The sequence below is a fragment of the Pseudorca crassidens genome, chromosome 10 (assembly GCF_039906515.1).
Source record: "Pseudorca crassidens isolate mPseCra1 chromosome 10, mPseCra1.hap1, whole genome shotgun sequence".
NCBI lineage: Eukaryota > Metazoa > Chordata > Mammalia > Artiodactyla > Delphinidae > Pseudorca > Pseudorca crassidens.
Window position 1 is genome coordinate 81,126,769 of NC_090305.1, and position 25,666 is coordinate 81,152,434.

At 41.6% G+C, this 25,666-nt stretch overlaps 1 protein-coding gene across 3 annotated transcripts in view; it reads left to right on the forward strand.

Annotated features, from left to right (window-relative positions):
• SYNPR (synaptoporin) overlaps window positions 1-25,666 on the forward strand; it is a 290,110-nt gene that overhangs the window by 137,112 nt on the left and 127,332 nt on the right. Inside the window, exon 1 of one of the 3 annotated variants that reach the window (XM_067755079.1) lies at window positions 4,358-4,793. The exons of the other annotated variants lie outside the window; for them this stretch is intronic. Within the exon in view, the coding sequence (XP_067611180.1) occupies window positions 4,770-4,793 (24 nt within the window). The 5' untranslated portion in view covers window positions 4,358-4,769. Of the gene's footprint in view, window positions 1-4,357; window positions 4,794-25,666 lie in introns of those variants that run through there. 3 annotated transcript variants of the gene reach the window in all.

The following is a 25,666-nucleotide window of genomic DNA, read 5'->3' on the forward strand; positions in this document are numbered from 1 at the left end:
TAGATTAAATATAAGTGCTCTCATTACTATAGCTTGAAAGAGTTGAAATTGTTTGGGGAGCAAAATGGAAGAAACTTAGCTAATGCCCTCAGTCATTTATTAGTGTGGCCAGAGTAATCTTCTTGTCTTGGATTACCTTCCTCTCCCTGCAGCAATGGAGGGAGAGGTCCTCATGGCGCTGCAATTTTCCTTTCAGTGTTTGCTAAATGCTTAGAAAGCTAGACCTCCCACCATCCCAACCTGAAGCAGACAGGCCTGAAAGGACCCCTTGTGAGAAGCCAGATGTTTGGAAACAGAAGCTGTAAGGGAAAGGAGCTGTTGCATTTACCAGGTGGTGTGTCCACCAAAGGGGAGACAAGTATTTCGGTTTAGAAAAAAAATTCATTTGAAGTTGTCTGAAGGCCACGCTCAGTTGAAAGATCAGAGTTGAAGATCTGATCATATTGGAAATTAGCATTGCTGATGATGTTTTCAGAGAATCACAGATTATTTACATCTATTTAACCTTCTCTATAAATACCCAACTCAGAGAACACTGTACTATTTTTAATAGTCTAATAATGGGTAAATGTTATTTTGAAGGCAGTAGTGACAATGCTAGTATCATTTTTTCCAAATAAGAACCATCAAACAATGGCATATTGCTTTATTCATGTCAGTTCTAATGGCACGTTGCACAGTGGTAGCCGACTTTCTGAACTGTCTGCTAGAATGGAAGTCAGGACAGTATCAGTGACTGACTGACAAGACTATTTGCTCTCTGATGACAAACTTACAGTCAGGTATTCAAATATCCAAATATCTGTGTGGGCCTAGATAAACTGAACCCTGGGCACCCAAGCTTCTATAGAACACCTGATCCATATGGTTTACAAAAGGAGCTCTCCACTGTCTTTGACACGGCCTCCACTTAAATCAACATGATGCAGAAATCTGCAACCTTTCAAGAACGTTCCCCGAATGAGGAAGTACAGTCTGTGTCCATCAGTATGAGTCAGTCAATCACCTTTGTTCACCTGTGCTGCATTTCAAGTCTAAGGTCTTTTGAGAAGCAGGTTTCTTTTCCTCTGTCTCAAGCCTAACTTGTTCTCATGTTGATTGATTGATTCATTCATGAGATGTTATTAGGCATCTACTAAGTGCCAAACATTCTCTTAGACACTGAGGATATACAGTGTTATGCAAAACAAACAGACTTCCTACTTTCCCAGAAGTTATCTCCTAGTGAAAGAAGATAATTAAACAGACAAGTAAACAAGAACAAAAAGGCAAGAAGAGGTACAAAAAACCCACATCTCACACACACACACACACACACACACACACACACACACACACACACACACACACACACACACACACACACACACACCCCATCACCACCACCACCAGCAGCACTGCGACCACAACAACAAAATACAAGGTAACATGAAAGAGAGTGACTGGGGAGAGAGAGGGTGTTTTTAGGTCTGGTGATCAGGGAAGAAGGACCCTCTAAAGAGTGGACAATAGAACTAAGGATCCAGTGACAAAGGAAGAGAGCTGGCAAAGATCTGAGGAAAGAATGTTCCAGGCAGAAGAAATAGCGAGTGCAAAGGTATAAAAGGCTAGTGTGGCTGAAGAGTAGGGAGGCAGAGGGTTGGAATTAGATTAAAAACAAAAAGGCAGATGAGAGCCGCATCACATAAGGCTTTGGAGACACAGTAAAGAGTTTGAGTTTTACATGCAACCTACTGGACGATGACGGAAATTATTTTTCTCAGACGAGTGATATGAACTAATTTATATTCTAAATAGCTCAATCTGGATAACATATAGAGAATGCTTTATCGGGATAAGAGTGAAGGCAGGGAGGTCTGCAGGGGGTCTATCACAGTGGCCCAGGTGAGAGATGAAGGAAGGCAGGGGGTGTTGGGGAGCCGGAGAGAATGTGGACGCTTTATCTGGGACAAAATAGGAGGCAGGAAGAGCAGACCCCAGCAGCAGAATAGAATCCTACCATTAGTCTTAGAACCTTATCTGGTCAAAGTTGAGCCCACAAGCCCTTTAGAGATCACTCAGTGGAAACCCTTCTATTTAACATGAGAAAACCTGAAAGATGGACAAATGAAGGGACACGCCCAGGGTCCCTGAGCAGGCCACTGGCAATCCCGAGACTGAGCCTCACACCTCCCGTCTTCCAGGGGCTTAAATAAGGTCAAGTCCACACAGAATGCAGCAGACCCCGGGCGGGGGCTGTGGCAGCTTGGTAGGCCCCCTTTCTACAGTTGGGCCTCCCAGTCTCTGTGGTGTGAATCCAAGCAGTGGCGAGAGCTGTGGAGTTATGCCAGGGTCCGTGGAGCCATATGTGGATCATGCCCACCCTGGAGGCTGAGTAAATACAAATGTAAATGCCGCAATGTGACATCTAGAACAGAGAGGTTCATGGCTGGGCGCCTGGCATCCAACTGAGTTCCAATCTTGGCTTTACCCATTGTTGACTGTGTGCCTTTGGATAAGTTGCTTAACTCTTTGGGTCTTGGGTTTCCTCTTCAGTAAACCGGAATGAAAATCATAACTTTTCTTGGTTCTGTGAGGCCCACATAGGATAACACCCTTGTACAAACAAACAAACAAAAAACTTAGACTAGCACCTGACACAGACAAATATTCAAGAAATGTTTGGCATCATTATATGGAATTCAGAACTTCTTTTACTGGAAATGGGGCTCTTAATATTCAAAACCCTGATAAAAGTGACTCACTCTCCACCCGAAACTGTTAAGAGTGCTTCTGCCCTGCAGGTGTGTGGCTGGAACTGCATCGCTTTAACTGGGCTCTAACACGACGGGTCACCAGCCGCCTGGCAGGAACTGTGGCCTTTAGCACAGGGACCCGATTCCTTCAGTCAGTCTTTCATTCATTTATTCCACAAATGCCTACTGAGAGCTAATGGAACTGCCTGGTGGTTCTCAGCCTTTTTTTTTTTTTTTCCTTGCTTCAACTGGGTTCATTTGCTTAATTTACTCCCCTGAGTAACTCCTCTCCTTGAAATGCAGTGATCTTTCAACTGGCAGGGGGAGAGTGGAGGGGAGAGTGTGGGGGGAATGAGACTCCAATCAGAATTGCAAAGGGACCACGTACAGGTTGAAACTTTCAAGAGTCTCCTGGAGGGTGATGTGTGAGGAACAGGCACATCACATGAGGAGGAGGAGGAAACAGACGGCTGCAGGATGCTGAGCCCAGGTTGTACGTGCATTGAAAGACTTAGCCATTTTTCATCTGTTCCCCTCCCCTCCACCAGCAGCTCTATGAGGTGTTAGTGTACCCATTACACAGAAGACAAACTGAGGCTAGGAGACCTTAAGGTACTTCCCAAGTCACATGACGAGTCAGTGGAAGGCTGGGGCTGGACCCCGGGTGGCCTGACTCCTCATCAGGTTTGGTTTGTTTGTTTGGTTCCCGACGTCCTTGAGTTGTTACCGTGTGTTTGGAGGGGGAGAGGGAGGAGGGAGCTGTGATGGTAATGACTGCTGTTGCCGTGCTGGTGTGTATGTGAAACAGAGACAGAGAGGGGGACCCAAAGAAACACTCAGGACAGAGTCCAAATTAACAACCACCAATAAAAAGCCTGGCCAGCTGAGGTGAGTTTCCGTCGGGCCATCACCGACCACACAAAAGATAAAGCAGAGATGCCTGGGCCATCCTAACACTATTCCTGTCCCGAGTGGGCTCCTGATGGGGAATGTGAAGGGAAGAGGCATGCGGGTTTCTTCCTCCTTTGCTGTGGTGTAGACCTCAGAGAGAAGGGGTCCTCAGGAAGCCAGCGTGTGGAGAGTGTCTCACCTGTGGGCACCCTGTCCGTGAATTCATTGCCAGTCCCTCCAAATCGTGCTGCCTCAGGATGCCATGCTTTCAGCCCCTTGAACTTGTCAAGCTCATCTCCCTCTAGAGAGGCCCATTTGTAGACAAAGCAGACCCAGGTCACACTGAAACCTTTTCGCTTTTCAGATTTGGCTGGGGAGACTTTAAGTCACACTCCTGGGACGAGTAAGCAACCGAGTCATAATTCGTCCCTTCCCCAGTTGCCAGAGCCCGGAAAGCCTGTCTTCAGGTACCATCACCTTAGTGATTATTTATGGATGGTGTATGAATTTCCCAAATGGGCATCAGGCATCGCATCCCGGCATTTCCATAAAAACGAGGGCAATTTTTTCTAAGCAAACATATACACATCTCCTTAATCTATGCAAATCTATTCATAAGGATTTTCTAAAACCACCACTTCCCCCACGCACCCTGGACACACAAATTCCCAGCTCCTTTTGATTTCCCAGTTTGTTTTTAAGCACTGGGTGGAGGGAGGAGGGGGCTCGCAGATTCAAGGGGGAGATGGTGCTCCCTGGGTGATGCAGCTGGCTTGCTCAAAGCAGCCGGTCCTGCCCTTGCAGTTGGGAGCAAAGAGCCAAGTGTGGGATGGTAACCACCTCCCAAAAAGCCAGGCAGCCTTTCACCAGAGGGAAGTATCAGGTTCCTGTACTTCGGCTGTGGGTTGTCACTGTCTAATAATATGACCGTTTTGCCATCTCTCTGCAAATAAGGCAGAAGCTGCTACCTGATTGGTATAACATCTCACTTACCCTCCTCATTGATTTTCTTGTTCTCCTCCTTTGCTTCATAAAAAGAGGGACCAGTGGCTCGTGCTGTGGACAGAGAAGCTTGATTTTTAGTATGAGAGAGCCTCTATTTTCTTTCAGGAGAGGGAAGTTGGATGATCAATTCTTTTGTAAATGTGTATGGTGATATTTGCTCCGGTAAGTTTTATATCTCTCTTGATTTACAGCTGGCTGGGGTGGGGGGTGTGTGTGTGTGTGTGTGCGTGTGTGTGTTTGCATAGATTTAGACTGTACCGTCACGTATCTTTCCAAATATCATTTTCTGAAATCTTTAGGGACAATGTCTTTTTTTTTCTTACTTTGCTTGCTCATATTCATCTGTCTAAGCCAGAGAGCTCTGTTGTATAAGAGTGTGATGCTTACCTTAGTTGTTGAAGGATGCGCTGGGTTTCTCTGAACATAGTAAGGAAACTATTTAAGCAAACTTACATTTGGCTTCATAAAAATGTAACGTCATTCTGCCTCCCACCGGGAGTGTTTAATGTCTTTAAGTATGTTCGTTGTGCCATAATCTGCATATCATTTTAATTAAAGTTTCTTCCTCAATGTCAGAGCAAGAATTTCATAAACTCCATAAATAGTTACCAAATATTTTGTGCTGTGCCAAGAAGGGGTGTGCTAATTTCATGAGGCCTTAAGCCAGGGTAGAATGGATGAGATGAGTTTCCTCTAAGATGAGGTACGTGCACCTTTAAAAGACCTGAATGTATGAAAAGTGTTCAGATCATTAAAGTACATCTCTAGAATTCCTTGAAAAGATCTAATCACAAGTGGCTGTTGCTTCTCTTCTGTCTTTGCACTGTGTGTTTGTGCCACCGTCTGTCAAATGCCCAGCCCTGGCTCTCATGTTTCTGTATCTGACGCTGATCAAGAGAAAAGTTGCTGTTATTCAATTCAAACTAGTGCCGTACCGTGATCTGCTCGCCACTGCTAGTTATGATTTTTAAAGGCGTTACCTGGTTAACTGCTTTTTTTCTATCATCTGTTTTTCTAGAGAGTGTTAGAGGATCTGAATTCTTTGTTGTTAATTCAGAACTCTGAGAGAAAGTCTGTCAATATAATTATCCTAGACAGAGATGATTGGATGATTAAATAATTGCTCTAATGGAAATAAACTGAGGTTCTCATCTTCTCTTTTTGTTACACAATCAACAAATCTGCATAGTCTTTTTCATGGTGAAATGGATTAGAGAATATATTTATAATGAAAGTTAAAGGCACCACTGAATAAGAAGCAAGAGGGGGTCTGACTATCCTTCAGAGATTTTGAAAGTAAAGTTAGGAACGTTGTGTGTGCCTAGACCTCTTAGGCATAGAATTCTTTTTCGGAAGAGCAATGATTCAGATCCTGAAGTAATCTAGGGGTAGCTCATGGGAACACTAGTGTCTGGGAATCTAGGAATGTGGTCCTCACGTCTGCTTCTTTTGGGCATTCTGCCCCTCACACACCCTTTACAAGCTGAAATGGAACTACTCATTCTGACAAACAGAATTTTGAATTTTGGTTAATTGAGTTCAGCCTCAAAAATCCTCCAGTAAAAATTTAAAAGAAATAAGACTACATTTAAAGTATTCATTTGAATGTATAGTAATAAACTATTATACATTTTTTAAAAATCTTCTAAACCCATATGAACTTACATTGCCTCTTACTGGTCACAAGAAGCATGTTCCTTATAACAGCCTTAGATGCCATAAACCCTCACGAGCACCAAGTGTTCCTTAGTTGGTAGTTTGTTGAAAAAGAAAACATCTGTCCTTGGGCTGTTGGCATTTACCGCTAAGGAAACTCAACAGCACTGAACATCTGTCTTTGTCTCCCCAAACACCCACTCCCCCAACATCCCTTAATATTTTTGTCATCTTTCTCTTTACATGGCCGTCATTAACAGGTTATGTACAAAGTCGCTAGCTGTAAACGGAGTTGATCATCCTCTGAAGCTGTTCAGTAACAGAAGTGAATGCAGATCTGGGCGGTGGAAGGGGGGGGTCACCCTGCAGGTGAAAGCATCTGTCTTGTCCTGCGGGTTGCCAGTTTACAAAACTGTTAGGGCTCCCAGCAGGCTCGCACCCACTGATATAGGAAGGACAGTGGGGCATCTGTATCTTGGAGAGGTCAAGACCTTTTGTGTGATTTAGGATGAACGTGCCTGGTCTTGAAAGCATCCCTTTGGAAAAGTCCAGAATGCCATTACCCCCAAAACTGTTGTAGTCTCTTCAAAGGAATAAAAATCTGTGCCATGTAGGGGAGAATAACAAAGGGAATTTTGATTTCACGATGAGACCACTTATTCTTTTTAGCAAGATGAGGAATGCAGTCGTCGTTTCCATTTAGTAAGTAGCTACTGTATGCCTGGCACTGTGCTAAGCATTTTACGTGGCTTGTTTCCTTGAATCTTCACAGCTATCCCAGAAGGGAGATTTACAGATAAGTCCCCGTTTTACAGATAAGAAAATGGAGACAGAGGGCAAGTGTGCCATTCGTTTGTGGCAACACGGTAATAATGATGAAACTCAGAGCCAGACAGGCTCATTCCAGAGTCAGGCTCTTCATCTCTCCCCTCAGCCAGGGTTTCACTTCATCAGTACAATCTACAGCCGACTCCTAGCCTGCAGTGACTTGCAGGGTGTACCATAACACACCATATTTTTTTTTACACCATATTTTCATTAGTGCTTTCCCCCCCCTCTGAAGCTACATAGCCTCCTTCTTCTCAGGCTCTGCCTTTGTGACTCCAGGCTAATTACGTGTTTGTAACTAGCGAGTGTGCATTGTATTTCCACTCAACTATAAAGATGTGGATCTCACAAGAGGGAGCCAGTCTAGGGAGAGCTATATGCAGAAGTGGCTGAATTAAGGTAGGTTTTTTTAATTGATCACAAGAAATCCATTCCTTTGGTTTTCAATCTTTCGAACATAGAGTCAAAATTAAGATGTGATGATAACACACACATCAATACCTCAAGGTATCTGGTTTATCACTGATGCAAAATATAAAAAGCAGTTGCTACTGAATTGATGTATTTGTGGAGACTTTGTAAAATTCTCACCTTTTTTTTTACTCACCCCCAGCATGAGTTCCTCGCACTTTGTGGCCAGCTGGAAAGCACTGACGTGACCCTTCAGGTAGAATGTTGCAAAGCACCTCTACCACCTGGGTAATGAAAAAATGAAAACAGCTGCCAATAAGCATGCTGAGAAGTGTGACAGAGTTGCAACTCAGAGGCCCCAGATGCATTCTTTTGCACCTGAGCACGGAACTCTCCATTTGAAATCCATTTAAGCCAATAGAATTCAACTGGATCTTTTAGGAGGAAAATGCAACTGAGTAGAATCAATATGTTTGAAATTTCTCCTCCACTGGCAGTTTTCAGACTAGAAGCAGGGCACACCTGTCATGAGGTGAGCCTGTGAAATGCTGCATTTTCTTCCCTCAGTGAGAGAGAAAGGATTGTGAGTGATGAAAATGTTGCTAGAAGGGAGAACCTAGCTTAGGACACTTTTGCTCTATTTCACCCCAAACCAGAGGGATCTAAAAACACAGATGAATAAACAAACCAACAAAAAAGACCCATCCCAAATTGGGAGGATTAAGGGTCCAGTTTTGAAGGGTTGACACAATATTGACTTCTTGGTGTGGTCTGCTGCATCTAATAGTGATAGCTTTTGAATTACTCCTGGTGTAGAGTAAATTAAAGAGATCAGAGTGCAGTGCTCAGTAAGATGTGTTTCCAAAACGATAGTCATTTTTGTCAGAGGTAAAACTTATTGACCTCTTTTTCTTGCTCTTAAAAAATAATAACTGGGGGCTCCCCTTGTGGCGCAGTGGTTGAGAGTCCACCTGCCGATGCAGGGGACACGGGTTCGTGCCCCGGTCCGGGAAGATCCCACATGCTGCGGAGCGGCTGGGCCTGTGAGCCATGGCCGCTGAGCCTGCCTGCGTGTCCGGAGCCTGTGCTCCTCAACAGGAGAGGCCACAACAGTGAGAGGCCCGAGTACTGCAATAAATAAATAAATAAATAAATAATAATAATTCAATGGTTTAATCAGAGAGTGTGGTATTAGAGCCAGTCAGGATAAAGAAATTTAAATCAATCTGCGTTTTCCACCAGCATCTATGAGAGTTTTAAATATATTAACAGTCATCAAATGAGCACTTTTACTTTAAAGAAATAGGTTGTACTCATCCACAGTGTTCATGAAATATAGGCTTATCCCTTAAAACTAAGCTTAGAGACAATTTTATAAAGCACATCATATGTCAGTCTCCATCTCCAAGATAGAGCTTTCTTCCGAGAGGAGACCAAATCCAAAATAAATCACAGCAGAGACTCTTTCATCTTACCTACATTTCCTTCTGCCTTTTCTTTGGCTGTGGATGTGTGTACTTAATCAAGTTGATCCTTAAGAGCTTAGAAATGATCTATTGAGTATGCAGGAATAGCATCTGGTGTTAAGACATAATGAGCGTGGGACGAGGCTTGAATTTGTCATCAAACATTCTAAGCTGGTGTACAAACAGAGCTGGTGGGCCTGTTCCATCCTTGTCTAAGAAGATGGAATCAGGGAGGATTTTGAGCCTGAAAGGAACACATGAGGCATTCAGTCCTCTAGAAGAGGCTCCTGGTCACTGGTGTGCCTTTAAGTGTTTAAAGTTTAGGGATGAGTTGAGAATGGAAGCACCTCAGTCACTCTACTCTGCAGACTGATGGATCTGCATAATTAATATATTTTACAGTGATCATTTTTGAACAGATTCTAGCCAAAAGTCTTAATGGAAAATGGTTCCTGGGCAACTTCAAACGCATTCCACTACGGTTTCTGGAAAGCTTATTCTCAACACGGGGCAATCAGTTCACTGTGGAGCTTTGGGTTGGCCAAATGTAAGGGGGTAATCATTTCATTAGAGTTTGGGGGGGGGACTGGTAGGTTGGGGGTAAAATGCTTCTATTGATAATCCCCATGTGACTTCTTTAGCCCTGCTTACAGAATCTTTAAATCCTCCCAAATTACCACACACTGTCTCTGAGTAGGCTTTCTGGCAAAGATATGACAAATATTTTAGACTTGTTTTATTTCTGGTAAAAAATGGCTTTAAGAACATTTGTGCCCAATATAGATTATTACTTGAGGACTTTTCAGGTCACCATAGTGACATCTACCTCTCAATGATGAACCCATATATGTTTATCTAGCTTTGGATGAGGGAAGAAACAGGATATAATTTTTCAAAGCCTATGACATTCAATTTGCCTTCCTATGAAATTGAATGGTTGAGACCAAAAAATAATTTTTTTTAACTGGGGGCAGATTTGAGGGAAGGCTTGGAGTGTTGAGTTCACCAGGCTATTCTTGCATTCCGCAAATATTTAAGGATGCTTACCAAGTGCCAGGTACCACACTAGGCTTCAGAGATGCCGTGATGAACAGATAGACATAATATCTGTGCTCCCAGAACTAAATGCCTTCATTTTCCTTTTTCTCATCTAAACCTAGTTTCTTTTTCATGGCTCAGGATGTGTCTTTTTAAAAGCATAATTGAACTGTTCTAGTAAGACATTTGCAGGAAATATGTGCTTTTGGTCCTGTCTGTTTATGCTCAGTGAAGGAATCCATTTCCTTCAGGGAGTGAATCCATTTTTTTACCGATGTGATTATTCGTCTGGCTGAAATGGAGTGGTCTGAAGGTGGGGAGCCGGGGGAAGTCTTGTAGTTGTGCCTTCTAAGCATTATTTATCGTTACAAGGCATCCTCAGATTTGATACGCTATTCTCACTCTTGCCCGATGTTGGGAGGAGGAAAGAGGGATGAAGCTACAACAGGACAGAAAAGTAAAGAAGCTAGAAGAGTAGACAGAGAGGGTGCCTAGAGGAGATAAGACTTGCAGTGGCAGTATGATTAGTTCTAACTGACATTATCGGGTTCTCTGTGGGTGTTCATTTATTCAGAATATATATATATATATATATATATATATATATATATAGTGTTCACTTTGTGCCAAGTGCAACGCTAGGTGCTAGAACACAGGAATAAATACGGTATACTAGTTTCTGAACTCAAGCAGCTTCTAGTAGGCCAGGATTTCTCAACTTCAACACTATTAACATTTTGGCCCAGATAATTCGTTGATGTGGGGCTGTTATAAGCATTTCAGGGTGTTTTGCAGCATCCCTTGCCTCTACCCACTAGATGTCAGTAGGCAAATGCCCCCCCAACCCACCAAGTTGTAAGAACCAAAATCATCTCCAGACAATGCCAAATAATCCCTAGTTAAAACCTTGCAAGAAACTGAGTAATAACCAACAGCTTTGACCGAATCTTCCCTTAGCATTTCTACTTCTCTGACTTTCAGATACACTGCTGCATGGTTAACTCCAGGATTTTTCTGTGGTTTTCCCCAAATATTCTGTACAACGTGTCTAACAAAGACAAGTAAGGCATCTCTAAGTCTTTTTTTTTTTTTTTACTATTATATCCCTTCTGTATAACACTTTACCATGTTCATTTGCCTTACATTTTGTCTCATTTGATTCCAGCAATCAACAAATGAGGCAATAGGAAAATATTATAACCTTTTAACAGATGAATAAATGGACATTTAGAATTGTTATATGCCCAAATCCTTGCAACTAATAGTGGATAGAGCTTAGATTCATACTCAGATGTCCTGACACAAAAATCCAGTGTTTTTCTACAGAGTTATAAAATTTAATGAGAAAACCAAGGTAAGTATTTTTAAAGCACACTCTCTCTTTGAGGCTGTACGGGAAATAATAGCAATGTAGCTGTGGATGGAGGTCCACAGGCTTGGCTCCTTACTAAGTATTTGTTAACTGGGTGGTTTTGCACTCTTAGTGCAAATAGCAAATAGCAGCATCGCTTCTTCATTCCCATCCTCAGTAGTTCAAGGAATGTGGAGTGATACATCACAAACACCACAGGAAGCTCTAGAGATCAGTCCAGCAGAGTGGATGGGGCACGGGCTTTGAAGTCAGATGTACCTGCTGTATGAGTCAGCATCCCAGCAGGAAGAGATGACATCCTCAAACCATCTGACCTCTTGCCAGTGACAGTAAAACATTAAACCTTAATTTAAGTCAGAAAATTGAAGCCCTGAAAGGTGAGTTGCGTTTCTCCAGGCCTTATGGTGAAATCAGTACAGAAGGATGATAAAAGCAGAGCTCGGTGTACTTCCAGCCCAGTGAGCTGAAGAATCATTTCAGATGGAGAAAGGCCAGTTCATGGATCGGGCACATACCAGCAATGTATGTGTTCTGGGTCATCACCAGAAGTCTGAGTGCCTGAGATCGGACCCTACATTTTGAACTGGGTACACCCAAGAATCTTTGGGGTTAGTTTAACCATATTTCAGCCTCATTAGAGGCTGCAGGAGACATTGAGCTCCTGGATGGATCTTAAAAGAGTTGTGGACACGAATCTGGAACACATTAAAGACAGGCAGTAATTTGCAGTGGTGCTCATCACATGTACTCCGGAGCTTGGCTAGATGCAGGGCTTTCCCAGGAGAAGGCCTCCAACTGTACCTGGGCCCACATCCTTCATCATCTGATGAACTTCTAAAAGGTATCTGTCACTATTGAGACCCTCGTGGCTTTTGCCGAGATAAGAGTCATTCCAAGCATATTGCTGTGGCAGAATGCCCATCAAGAAAGCTGTCTTCTGCCTGCATTGTCTTAAAGAACTGAACTTAGAATGAGAGGAAATAGATCCAGATCCTGCCTCTGCCACTCATGGTCTTAGACAATTCATTAGTCTTCTCTGGGCCTCAGTCCCTACATCTGTAAAATGGAAATAATGGGTCCCCTCCCCAGAGTTCTGGAGAGGATCGCTCTCATAAATAATATGCGAAAACCCTTTGGAGACCACGTGGGCCTAGACAATTGTATCATTATGTCCTTCCCTCTGTAATCCAAGTTCATTCTGCTGTCAGTGTTCACTCGGTGCCCTTGATGTGTGCATGGGATGAGGGGGAATGTTTCCCCAGTCTACCAAGAAAATGACTGCAGTTGTGGGATGGGTATAAGGTAGTCTGTCAGTGGTTTGATGGGTAATTCTGTCTCAAGCAGAGATTTATGTGCATATTATAAATTGCAGAGACAGAGTATCTTCACTGAAGAATAACTATAATAAAACCAAATGCAATATGGATAAAGCAATTCCCTGTAATCAGCTCAGCTCAGGGAATGCTTCTGTGCTTCCCTTTCAACTTCCTCGGAAGCCTTTCCCTGCCATCTGTCCAGGCATAATCCATTCGTTATGAGGGGATGGGAAGAGGGGGGTTGACATGATCTCTGACCTGATATTCTGTGACCTTAACCCTCTTCTCTCTCCACCTGAGAGAGCTCCTCAGGTGAATTGACAAATCCCAATTTTTTCCTCCCTAAGGATCAAAGCTCAGGGAAAGCCTCCTGCTGCCCACCCTGAGTTTCTCATTAGCCCCTGGTGTAGGAAATTCAAAGGTTTCTCATTTCTCGTATTTTATTTGCCTCAAAGCATCTCCTGACACATTTGATCCAAAAACTTGGTTAGCTGGTATTTTTTCCAGGAGCATTATCTGCTGGCAGCCCTCTCCCAGTCTCCTTCCCTCAACTCACCTCTTTCCTCTGAGTGGTATTTATAAATTCCTCATCCTCTGAGGAGTTTGGAAGACATCTCCTCCAACCCTCCCCCAGACCAGTTTCCCAATATGCTTGCCTTCTCTCTCTCCCACTGCCTCTACACTGTAGGAGAGTGTTTCTCAAGGCTTTTTTTTTTCCCTGTGGATCTCTTCAGGAAGGCAAGCATGTTTTCTCAATCATTCACTCATTCATTTGTTCACACATTCATTTATGTTTCTACTGTATATTTATTGAGCAGCAACTGTGTGCTAGGCACAGTGTTAAGATGTAGGATACAGAAGTGACTAAAACAGATGTAGTCCCTACTCTGCTAAGAGTTGCAGTCTAATGAGGGAAGAGGCAATTTAAAAATCCCTCAAAAGTGACTTAATTATCATTGTAGTAAGGGCTAAAAATAAAAGCTAAGCCATCTTGGGTACTAATTATGTGACAGGCACAGCTCCAAGTGTTTCATGCATATTAATTCATTTAATCCTCATAATAACTCTTTGAGGGGGTTTAAAGAGGGAAGGATTAGAGCTCATAAAATCCTGAAAGGCTTGGACTCCTTTCTTAAGTCTAGGAATATTGGAATGAGGGTCACACAACATGATGCTAAGAGTTCACGTAGCTGACGTTTAGACAGCACTTACTGTTTACCAGGCACTGTGCTCTGCATCTCACACAGTCTGAACCTTCCCAACAGCATCCTGAGGGATTGCTATTAGTATTTCCAAGGTGGGGAAAAGGAGATGTAGAGAGCCTAAGCCGCTTGTCCAAGGTCACAAGGTCACACATTTTATGAGTGGTGATTCTGAGACTATAGCTTAGGTGTGTTTGACCCCAAGCCTGGGCACTTAAACACAATGATAACCTGTGAAAGGCTGATTAGGACATTCCTCATTTGGCTCATATTCTGGAAAATACTCTAGAATGGGGACAGAGAGGGTTTTGTTAATGTGCATCTGAGTAAGAAATACAGTGATCCTTCTTGGAGTAAATCGGAGCTTGTGGGACCAGGAGCGTTGTGTCCTTACATATGCTTAATCCTTAAGCATATTCCAAGGGGGACCACCAGCTGCTTCTACAACTTCCAATTCAAAGCATGGACCAAGGACCAGCAGCACTGACATCGCCTGGGAGCTTGCTGGAAATGCAGACTCTCGAGTTATACCCCAGACCTACTGAGTACTGAAATCCACATTTATGTGATCTCCATATGGTTCACATGCACAGTTAAGTTTCACAAGCTCAGCTCTAGAACAAGTTAAGAGACTGGGCTTTCAGCTTTCAGCTCTGGTTGTGATGCTAACTGACCAGTTGTTTGATCTCCCCAGATTTTCTTTGCTCTGTGTCTTCAGTGGAGATGACTTTAACCCTCCTCGTGGATGGGATCACAGGTCATCCCATGGAGGAGCCTGGAGTTGTTGGGGAGGAAGGTTCTGTAGAAGCTCTGAGTCTCTCTTTTATCTCCAGAATTGTGTTTGCTCCTGTGGTCCGTGGACCACCTATATCAGAATCACCTGGGGAATTCATTTAAAATGATGCTTAGATTAAAAACAGAATTCTCAGAACAGCAGCAAATGCCAAAATACATAGTGTAACGGTGTCTTCAAACACCAGGAGAAAATGACTGTCAGATTAGCATTGAATATCCTTCCTAAGGTTTTTATCCAGAACAAGGATGCAGTAAAGACATTATCGGATTACATTAAATCACATTTAATTTTTACATTTAATTATTCCTCTTTTGGGAGGAACTATCTCTGTGGAATGATCCATCCAGACCTTGGTTTCAGATTCTGGTTCCCATTCCCCATCAGCTGTGTGATTTTTAATGAAGTGACTTAACATCTGTGAAATGAGGAAAGGATTCTCACCGTTGGGAGGAGGGAGATGCTGTTGTGAGGTTCTCAATAGTGTATATAAGTATGTGGCATGGAGTACTACACTAAATAGATTGTAATTATTATCATTGGTTGTTGAATGAAATTTTATAAAGTCACTACTCTCAAATTGTCTATATTATCATGACATAATTATGAAATTATAGATTAGTTGCTATAAAGAAAAACCTACTTGAAATACTTTAGAAGTGATGTTTAACTTAATTTAGCATATATATCTTATCATTTCATTCATTCATTCATTTATTCATTCAACAAACATTTATTAAGATTCTACTAAGTGCAAGGGACTTTCCCAGGCACTGGAGATGCAGCAGTGTTATATGTTACTCAGCAGGGTGGAGATGGGCAATAATAAACAAAGAAAAGAAAATGTTAGATAGTGGGCAGAGCTGTTAGATACATCAGGTAGAGGGAATGGGCTGTTCTTTCAAACCCATATATTTATAAATTGAATTAAACAGTAAATTTATCAAGGGAAACTTCCAGAAAAGTTGTAGAAGTGTACATAACTATTTTTCACATTCGTGAATTTTAGGATTTCATCTTTAGGTTTTCTTTATTTTTTATTTATTTATTTTTTTTGCGGTACGCGGGCCTCTCACTATTGTGGCCTCTCCCGTTGCTAAGCACAGTCTCCGGACGCGCACGCTCAGCGGCCATGGCTCACGGGCCCAGCCGCTCCCCGGCATGTGGGATCTTCCCGGACCGGGGCATGAACCCGTGACCCCTGCATCGGCAGGCGGACTCTCAACCACTGCGCCACCAGGGAAGCCCCAGGTTTTCTTTAAAATGAAGAATCAGCCTGTTGGAAAAACTTAACTTGATTCAAGACTTAGTGACCAATGGTACCACCTTTCCACACCTCCCTTAAAGTTGACAACGTCGTGCATCATTCCATGTGATACTAACAGTAACCCCAGGAAACAAACAGATTAGTTGTTTATTGAGTTTTCTGTCAAGGGAGCAAAACTATGGCTCAGAAAAAACATTTTCAATTGACCAGAGGTTTACCACTGGTCAATGATAATGCAAAGATCCTCTCCCCGCGAATTCAACAGTGGACTCTACCGCAGAATCTCTCCTTATTTGACAATCTCTACAAAGCCTTGTAAAATATAGGTCAGGGCTCTAGAATATTGGTCTGCAATGTGGGGACTTGTTGAGGTTATTTTAGGTTTAAGCTCTTACCATTGTCTAAATATGATGGTGCTGAGAATGAAAATGGAATTAAATAATATAATGGCAAATGGAATTTATGAAGCATGGAACATCAGCTTCAGAACAGTTTGGAACATATGGAATTTTCCAAAGCAACTTTACTTAGGTTTTAGAAGGGTATTTTTAAGCATTTTATTCCTAATACTGCTCTCTTAACACCTTCTGATTAAAACTTAGGAACAGTTTATTCTTACTGACTCAGAATTGGAATTATATCCTAGTGAATTCTACCAGCTAAACATCCAAATGTACCTTGAGGCTGTAACATTTCTACTTCTTATTCTCTCACTAGTCCACAAACAATGCTACACTCTAATAATGACAATACTAGACAGAATATGTTAAAAGAGAAAAATATTAGAAGTGGATCTAACTATTATGTTAACTCTTCCAGCACGATTAGAACACAACTGGGCTCCACTGGAGCCATGGCTACCTCTGGACTCTAGAACAGCCTCATTAATTTTCTCATCTTATTACATTGAGGTTAAAATTCACATTACACTGTTCAAACTCCACTTGCAATTATTTCTCTAATGAAATAATGAAATTTTCTACTGTCATAATTGGTCATGTCTTTGTTAGTCATGCACACAATGCTACGTTTTTCCCCCCAGCTACCTATGGAACATAAAATTCAGGAAACAATAGGAAACATCCAGTATATGCAGCCATCCTTGATGGCAGTACAAACAGCTAAACACATAGTACACATGGTTTTCTAATATATGTGGCCCCAAAGTTCTGACAAGGCAGATATGTATCCAGAAATGCGTCAACTTTAAGTATAAGTTAAGATTGTCAGTTAAAAAGAAATTGGTTCATAAATAATGCAGCATGATTGAAGGACAATTTTCCCTGTAATCATAATTTTAAAGACAGTAATGTTCTGAAAGCATCTTTCTTTAGCCTCATTCTTCTAGGTCCTCAAAGCTAAGAGCTATAGTTCATCAAGGTTAGCTTTGGTGTCTGCCATGTGCAGATGGGTTGGAGCTAGAAATCAGAACATATCAAGAGTAGAGAGACCTGGGCATAAGGTTTCAGTCAAGTTAGAGGAATAAGCTCTATAGAGCTGCTGTACGACATTGTACCTTAGTCAACTATAATGTATTGTACACTGAAAAATTTATTAAGAGGGTAGATCTCGTATTAAGTGCACTTTCCACAGTTAAAATAAAAAGAGTAGAGGGACCTGATGGTGTTAGAAAATAATAATATTTTGTTATTTGCAAACACAGTAGAAGCTCTTTAAAAAAAAAACCCTACTCATTGTACTTGTTGGATTAACCACTGTTCTTATTCCCTCTTTAAAAAAATTGTTAATTCCTGCAGCATGTTGAATTCTTATGGAAAGTTGGTAATAGCCACACTCTGCTGAATCCACCAACTGATTTGTGTATTTATTCACACAGTAAGTTAGTTGTACTAAACCTCAAAAAACATGCCCCCATTTTTCCTCTCATTTTGCTTTGTGTATAGTCGTGTGTGTGTGTGTGTGTGTGTGTGTGTGTGTATCTTCAGTAATCTCAATGCTAAACGTCAAGTGTTTTATCCTGTTCCCATTAAATTGTTTACTCTGAAATAAACCTCAAATATCAAGGCCCTGTTCTTTTTGCTGTCATTCCACCGTCTCTGAGTTGTGGTGCTTGGCAGAGAGGAGGCCCTCAGTAAATGTTTGTCGAGTGAATAACTGACAACCATGTAGAATTTGCTCTTTCAGCAGGAACATTCCGTTGCATCAGTACCTTTAAGACTCCTCAGGTGAACCCACTCTCCAGCCAGCCGATTTCTGTTTGTTTGTTTTTGTGGGGGGGTTGTTTGTTTTGTTTATCTGTTTAACTGTGTTTATTTGTTGTTGAAGTATAGTTGATTTACAATATTACATTAGTCTCAGGTGTACAGCATTGTGATCCAGTATTTTTACAGATTATACTCCATTAAAAGTTATTACAAGATAATGGCTATAATTCCCTGTGCTATACAATATATCCTTGTTGCTTATTTATTTTATACATAGTAGTTTGTATCTCTTAATCCCATACCCCTAATTTGCCCCTCCCTCTTTCCCTCTCCCCTTTGGTAGCTACTAGTTTCTTTGGTTTTGTTTATTTGTTTGTTCCTTCGTTTTCCCCTGCCTTGAAGTCCTTTTCCTCACATTCATCCTGAGACCCCCCCCTCAGCTGTTATAAGATTGGAGCTGTGCACCCTAAATGAGGACCAAACACAAATACCAACAAAAAGTGCCCTGCATTTTCTGCCAGAATTGGTAGACCCAGGGCAGATCCCCTCTTTGCTGAGTGGCACCTCAACAGTGGCCTCCCCTGGGCTGTGCTGCAGGGCCAGCCCAGCTGGGAGTTAAATCGGTACACTTATCGTCCTGGGCCTTTGCTCATTTCTCTTTATCTGGGGTCATCATTCTCCAAACTAAGAATGTCTTCTCTAGCTTGCCTCAGAGTACCTCTCTGGGAGTTATCTGAGGCTCTGATACATGCCTGAGCGCTGTTGTTTTCCCTCTCTCAGGGCAAGAATCATCTTCCCGGTAAACCCTTCGGTGTTTTTGTGTAAACCCTGACTTGCCAAGGATAGTTTTCAATTCCAGTTAGGTTTTTTATTCTAGTAATTCATTCTCTTGAATTGATATTTCCACTTAGAATGATCCTTTTTTTTATTATTTCCTTTTTCTTCCTTAAAGTTCTAATAGGTCATTGTTTTTCCCCTAAGAAATTAAGGACATGTGAGAATTCACCAATACGCATAGCACGAGAAGCACAGAAGTGTCATTTTAATGAGTTCTTCGGTGATATTTCTTGCATCCGCTAAAATAAATTAGGTCACAATAAGATTGAAGAGAGCTTCAAGTGCCTCAGCATCTAACAAACTGACTTTATTAGCTAGAAAACAGGAAGAAGTGAAAAGAACTTGCAGAATAAGGAAGTCATTAAACTCCTGCACTTAATAAAGGGTCAAAAGTCTCAGTGGAGCAAACTCCAATTTGCATTACCTTAGAAAGAGGGAAAAGGTTCCCTGAAGAATTACACAGGCCCACAGAGCTCAAACTCTATTAGGGGCACATTAAATATTTAGCAAGTATTGGTCCAGGAAGGGGGAACTCTCCACTGCCGGGACAGTGTTCATGCCTGGTACATGGAAGGTTATGTAATTACCTTACTCCTGGCCGATGATTGGATATTACTGATCACAATAAGTTTGTATTGGCTTGCCTGACTTGCCTCTGTTTACTCTAAATGGAGGAATTTTCAACCTACTTCTTATGAATCGTACTCTCCTTTTGAGACGCTCAATTAATTTTCTTCTTACCTCGTCTACTCCTAATCCTATTGTGCACACACCTTTTATGAAAATCAGGATATTTGGGGGCCTAAAAGTTTGTTTTTGATATATGATAAGGTCATTGAATTGTTACATTAATAAAGTCACATAAAATCTACTAACAAGGTTCATTCTTCCTTGAATTTATATACTTTACTTAGATAACACTGCCCTCTGCTTCTTCTCCTCTCTCTCTCTCTTTCTCTCTCTCTCTCTCAGAGTTTATTTATCAGTTAGTTTTTGCTGCATAACAAACCACCCCAGAACTTCATGGCTTCAATCCACACTATTTATGTAGCTCATGATTCTGTGGCTCAACAAGTTGGCCTGAGCTCAGCTAAGTAGTATGTCTGCTGGTCTTGACCAGCTCACTCATGATGCATCTATGGTCATTTTCTAGTTAATAAGATGGTTCTCTTTCTAGAGGTTATCTGAACTATCTCTCACTTGGGGAAATGGCAATGACTGGGCAACCTACCTCTCAACATCTAGGAGGCTAGCTTAGGTTTGTTTCCATAGCAATCTTGAGTTTCCAAGAGTGAGCATGAAAACTGCAAGCGCTTTAAAGGCTTAAGCGTAAAACTTACACAATGTCACTTTCATCACAGTCTATTGCTCAAGGCAAGTCACAAGGCCACCACAAATTCAAGAGTTGGAAAAATAGACTCTACCTCTTGATGGAAGTAGCTGCAAAGAATTCCACCCATTTTTGCAACCTATCCAGTACTCTACTATGATTTCTCTACTTCCAAGCTCTAGGAACACGCTGCCTTCCCTCATTCAAAAGCATTGTCCTTGACACCTCGCTTGCCCATCAACATCCAACTGAACACTAAATCCTGTCACTTTTGCCTCCGGAATATCCCTTCATCTGTCTAGTTCTCTCCATCTCCACTCTTACCTCTCTCGCTTTCCCTTGTTCTCTTGCAACTTCCCATAAAAGGTCTCACCGTTTTTTACTCTTCTGCCCACCCACATCATCCTCCAAGTATTCTCCACATGGTGACAAGAGCAATCATTTCTCAATTCAAGGCTGCTCATCCAGCTCCCCTGCTTAAAACCTTCCAATAAATTTTCAGTGTTAGGTTAGAGGTCAGTATCTTTAGTGGAAGCCATAGACCCTGTGGCATCTAGCCCCTGCCTGCTGCGCCACATCGCGCCCTCCCATCGTGCCCCTACTGACCTGCTTCATCCAGATCAGCTCCGCAAATGCTCCACTTCCCACAGAGCCTCTGCGTGTTCCGTTCCCTCTGCCCACCCTGAGTACCTTTCATCATCCACTTTTATACATCCTTCAGCCACCTCAGATTCTTTTGGGGGTGATTTAATTGATGTTCACTCTTCCATTAAGCTATAAGCTCCTTGAAGACAGGAAGCCTCTGTTTTTGCTCTTCAGTGCATTTACTGAACATAGCAGTGTCTGGTGCATATTAAACACTCAATAAATAGTATATATTTGAAGCAGAAAATGAGTGAATGAATAAATGAATAGTCGTGTATGTTCTAGCCCTATGCTCATGCATAAATATGCAAGAGATGCAGTTTCTGACTTTAAGCATTTATATTCTTGTTAGGAGAGGAAGGTATGTAAATTATAAAGTATGAAGGGTCCAATAGAAGCTTAAAGACAGAGGGGTCAATTTTCCCTTGTGGTGGAGGGAAGGAAGGACAGGGAATGTGTATTCGTTTCCCATGGCCACAATTACCACAAAATTTGTGACAAAACAGTGGCAGTTTATCTTAGAGTTCTGGAGATGAGAAATCTTAAAATCTAGGTGTCATTGGGGCTGCATTCCTTCTGGAGGCTCTAGGGGAGAATTATTTTTCTTTGCTTTTTTCCAACTTCTCGAAGCCTCCTGCATTCCTTGTGGCCCCTTCTTCTAACTTCAAAACTGGTAGCCTGGGTCAGCCACCTTGAAATTCGCTCTCTCTCTCCCTCTCTCACCTCTCCTTCTGTCATGACATCTTCTCTGACTCTGACCTGTCTCCCTCTTATAAGGACCCTTGTGCTTGCATTGAGCCCACCCAGATAATCCAGCATAATCTCCCCATCTCAGTGTCCTTAATTTAATTACATTTGCCAAGTCCCTTTTACTGTGTAAGATAATTACATGTTAGGAGATAGTACGTGGATATCCTTGGGGGGGTTCATTATTCTGTCTACCACCAAGTTATAAAGGAGTGATATAAGGAGAGCTGCATGGAGAAAGTGGTACTTGGACTGAGTCTTAAAACACAAAGATGATGAAGACACTCACATAAGTGAGGGCTTATATGCAAAGAATGGCTAATAATCTGGCAGGGTGGGTCGTAAGTAATTTGTTGTTCACAGAAAATAATGAGAGGTGAGGCCAGAGAGGGCAGGAGGGAGGGACCCGAAGACAGAAGGCCTTGCGTGCCATGCTAAGGAAGCCACACTTGATCTGATAGGCAGTGGAGGGCCATTCAATGGTGATAAGTGGAAAAGGGAAGCAAGGTAGTTAAACTTGGATTCTGGAAAGGTGGCCCTTGCGGCAGAATGGAGCCTGGATGTCCTAGGGCAAGGTTGAAGGCAGGTACAGCTGAGAGGAGACCGCACCGTTACTCTGGGCCAGTGGTGATGGTGGCCTGGGTCAAAGAAGTAGCAAGTGAATAGAGAAGCTCTGATCAATATTAAGAATGCAGAACCAACAAAGCCAGGGGACTGTTTGAATGAATGAGGTGAAGGAGGACTCTCAGGTTTTTGACTTTGATGATGGGACAGAAGGAGGTACCATGGGCTTAGATGGAGCATATCTCAAAGGAGGCTGTTCTCATGGGTTCTAGGAGCCACGTTCAAGGGAACACAGCCTTTAAATGCTCATTAAGCCCAGAGTCTTTATGCCATACCAGGTAAATGGGTTTGTTATTTCATTTCCAATGTTTCATTGAACTTGTAGCATTAAGAAATGAGAACACTGTGATAATCATAACCATTAAAGAGATCAGCTTCCTATGAAGCAAGCTCTACATTTCCCAGCTCTTTCTACTTCCCTCTGGTGTTTGTCACCCATTTCTTCCCAGGGAATATAAACACATCAACCGATAAAAGCCAAATGCAGCAGCTTCCTTCTTTCACTTGAGCAAGTCTGACACCTTCTTACATCTTTGTTCTGGCCTTTTCCTGGGCTTGTGTCAAAATATCGCTTCTAATCTTCTCCCCACAGACCACTGGCTCTCTTAGGATTCTGGGTTCCATCCCAGCATCTGCCAGATGCAGTGGTAAGGCTCAGTGAGATCAAAAGAGGGCCCCTCTTCTAGTTCTACTTATTTCTTTCCAGACTCTTTTACTTTAACCACTTCTGGTGGACCCCCTACCCGCCCTCGCACCAAGTACTTTGATATAAACTTGTGGGTCCCGCCCTGTTTGGAGGGAGATAAGAGATGTATTTCCATTAGTTCAAAAAATTACTATGAAATGCCTGCTATGAGCTAAGTATTTTTACCCTGATGACAGTTCTGACATGCTGTTCTTTATTTACCTTCATCAAAGAACTTTGGCTCTACTATTGTATCCTACTTTTTAGCTTACTTCTGTGTGTATCTGACAGGTCCTGGAGGCGTGCTCTGGGTGTACTTGCACAAATTGAGGAGATTATTTAATTTACAGACGTGATGAGAGCACTTCTGCAATATGGGGGATGTGAAGATAACCAAGAGATGGTCCCTGCCCTCAGAGGGCTTCCAACCAAGCAAGGCAGATAGCATAATGACATCATGCCCTTTTGTAATTCTTGTTTCATTTTTAGTTCATTTCTTTCCACCTCTTCAGTAGGTATTTGAGCTTTTTTTCCTAGTTCCTCAAATTCCTAATCTCCTCCTTCACTTCCTTCATTATTTGATTTCACTTATCCATCCGCTAAGAAAATTAAGATCCTTTCACATAGGACTCCTCAATTTCCCTCCTTTCCAACCCAACATGATTCCCTGGAGCCCCATCCAGTGACTACTTCTTGTTCTTTAGAGGAAGAATTATCCCTCACATTCATTAAGTGCATTTTTATTGGACATCAACTATTTGCAAGACAGTTCCCACTTACATTTCTGTTCCCACATCTTCCAGTTTTCTCTAGCCCATGCAAATCCCTTCTTTTAGAATTGTGTCACTTTTTTTGTTGTTTTGTTTTGCAGAATCGTCTTTGAGTCCCATGAACAAATAAAATGATTCTCTGATGGTATTTTAACCTTGCTAGATGTGTTAAAAAGTGGTTTAAGTTTAACTCGGGATCCAGAAGCTAAGCTGTTTAGAAAAGGTCACTCTGTCCATAGTCACTAGATGGCTACATGTTTGCAGGCTCTTCTGCAGTGTTGGAGTTGGGATAGTATTTATGTCTGTGCTTATGGGTATGGTCTATATGAACTCCACTTAACAACATTAGTACTCAGAAACTAAAGCCAATCTGTTAAATATTAAGTAAGTTGATATATTTTTTTATCTCTTGAATTTAATCAATAGAAAGACATTACTGAATGATGGTGGGAATTTTTGTCTTATTATCTAAGAAATAATGTCCTTTACATAGAATGTATAGTCCTTTAGGCTATGGTGATCTTTCATCTCATTAAAACATAGTGAGAAAAGGCTGCTCTCTCATAATGAGGCAGAACTAAATGGGTTCTTGGAACAATCAATAAAAGATTATTAAGAAAGAAAATTCGGGCTTCCCTGGTGGCACAGTGGTTGAGATTCCGTCTGCCGATGCAGGGGACACGAGTTCGTGCCCCGGTCCAGGAAGATACCACATGCCGCGGAGAGGCTGGGCCCGTGGCCATGGCCGCTGAGCCTGCGCGTCCGGAGCCTGTGCTCCTCAACGGGAGAGGCCAAAACAGTGAGAGGCCCGCGTACCACAAAAAAAGAAAAAAAAGAAAAAATTTGTGTTAAAGAGAATGTATTTTCCTCTAAGTCCTGCAGTATTATAATAATAAAACAGAATGAGACTTCCTTACTTTAAAAAGTGATCCTCTCAGGATGTGGATGGACCTAGAGACTGTCATACAGAGTGAAGTAAGTCAGAAAGAGAAAAACAAATATCGTACATTAACACATATATGTGGAATCTGAAAAAAATTGGTATAGACGATCTTATTTACAAAGCAGAAATAGAGACACAGACGTAGAGAACAAACATACGGATACCAAGGGGAAACGGGGTAGGATGAATTGGGAGATTAGGATTGACATATATACACTATTGATACCATGTATAAAATAGATAACTAATGAGAACCTACTATATAGCACAGGAAACTCTACTCAGTGCTCTGTGGTGACCTAATTGGGAAGGAAATCCAAAAAAGAGGGGATATATATATACGTATAGCTGATTCACTTTGCTGTACAGTAGAAACTAACACAACATTATGAAGCAACTATACTCCAATAAAAAAATTTTTTTAAGTGATCCTCTCAGAAATTTTAAGATTATTCTTGAATATCCTTAAATAAAATATCTTGAAAACTGTTCACATACATATTAAATTTTAAAAACTATTGAATTTTGACTACACATGGACATGTATATCTAGATTGGTTTATAATATGATCTCAAATTTGTAAAATACTTTTAATAATGGAAAATTTCAAGCATATAAAAAACACAGAATAATATAATGAGCCTCTGTTTCCTCATCATTCCAGCAATAATCAACTCATAGCTAACATTATTCCTTTTATACTCCTCAAGCATTAGATCATTTCTTCTGTAATAAATTGGTGTGTATCTCTCAAAGGTACTGAAAACAAAAACACTACAATACCACTTCACATGTCTTAAAAATGAGCAATAATTCAGTTGTCATCAAATATCTATTAATTTCCAAATATCTCTCTTAATCTCATGACTTTTTTTCTTAGTTTTCTGAAATCTGGATTTTTGATATATCTTTTAGACCTTTTCATGCATAAGCTCTTCT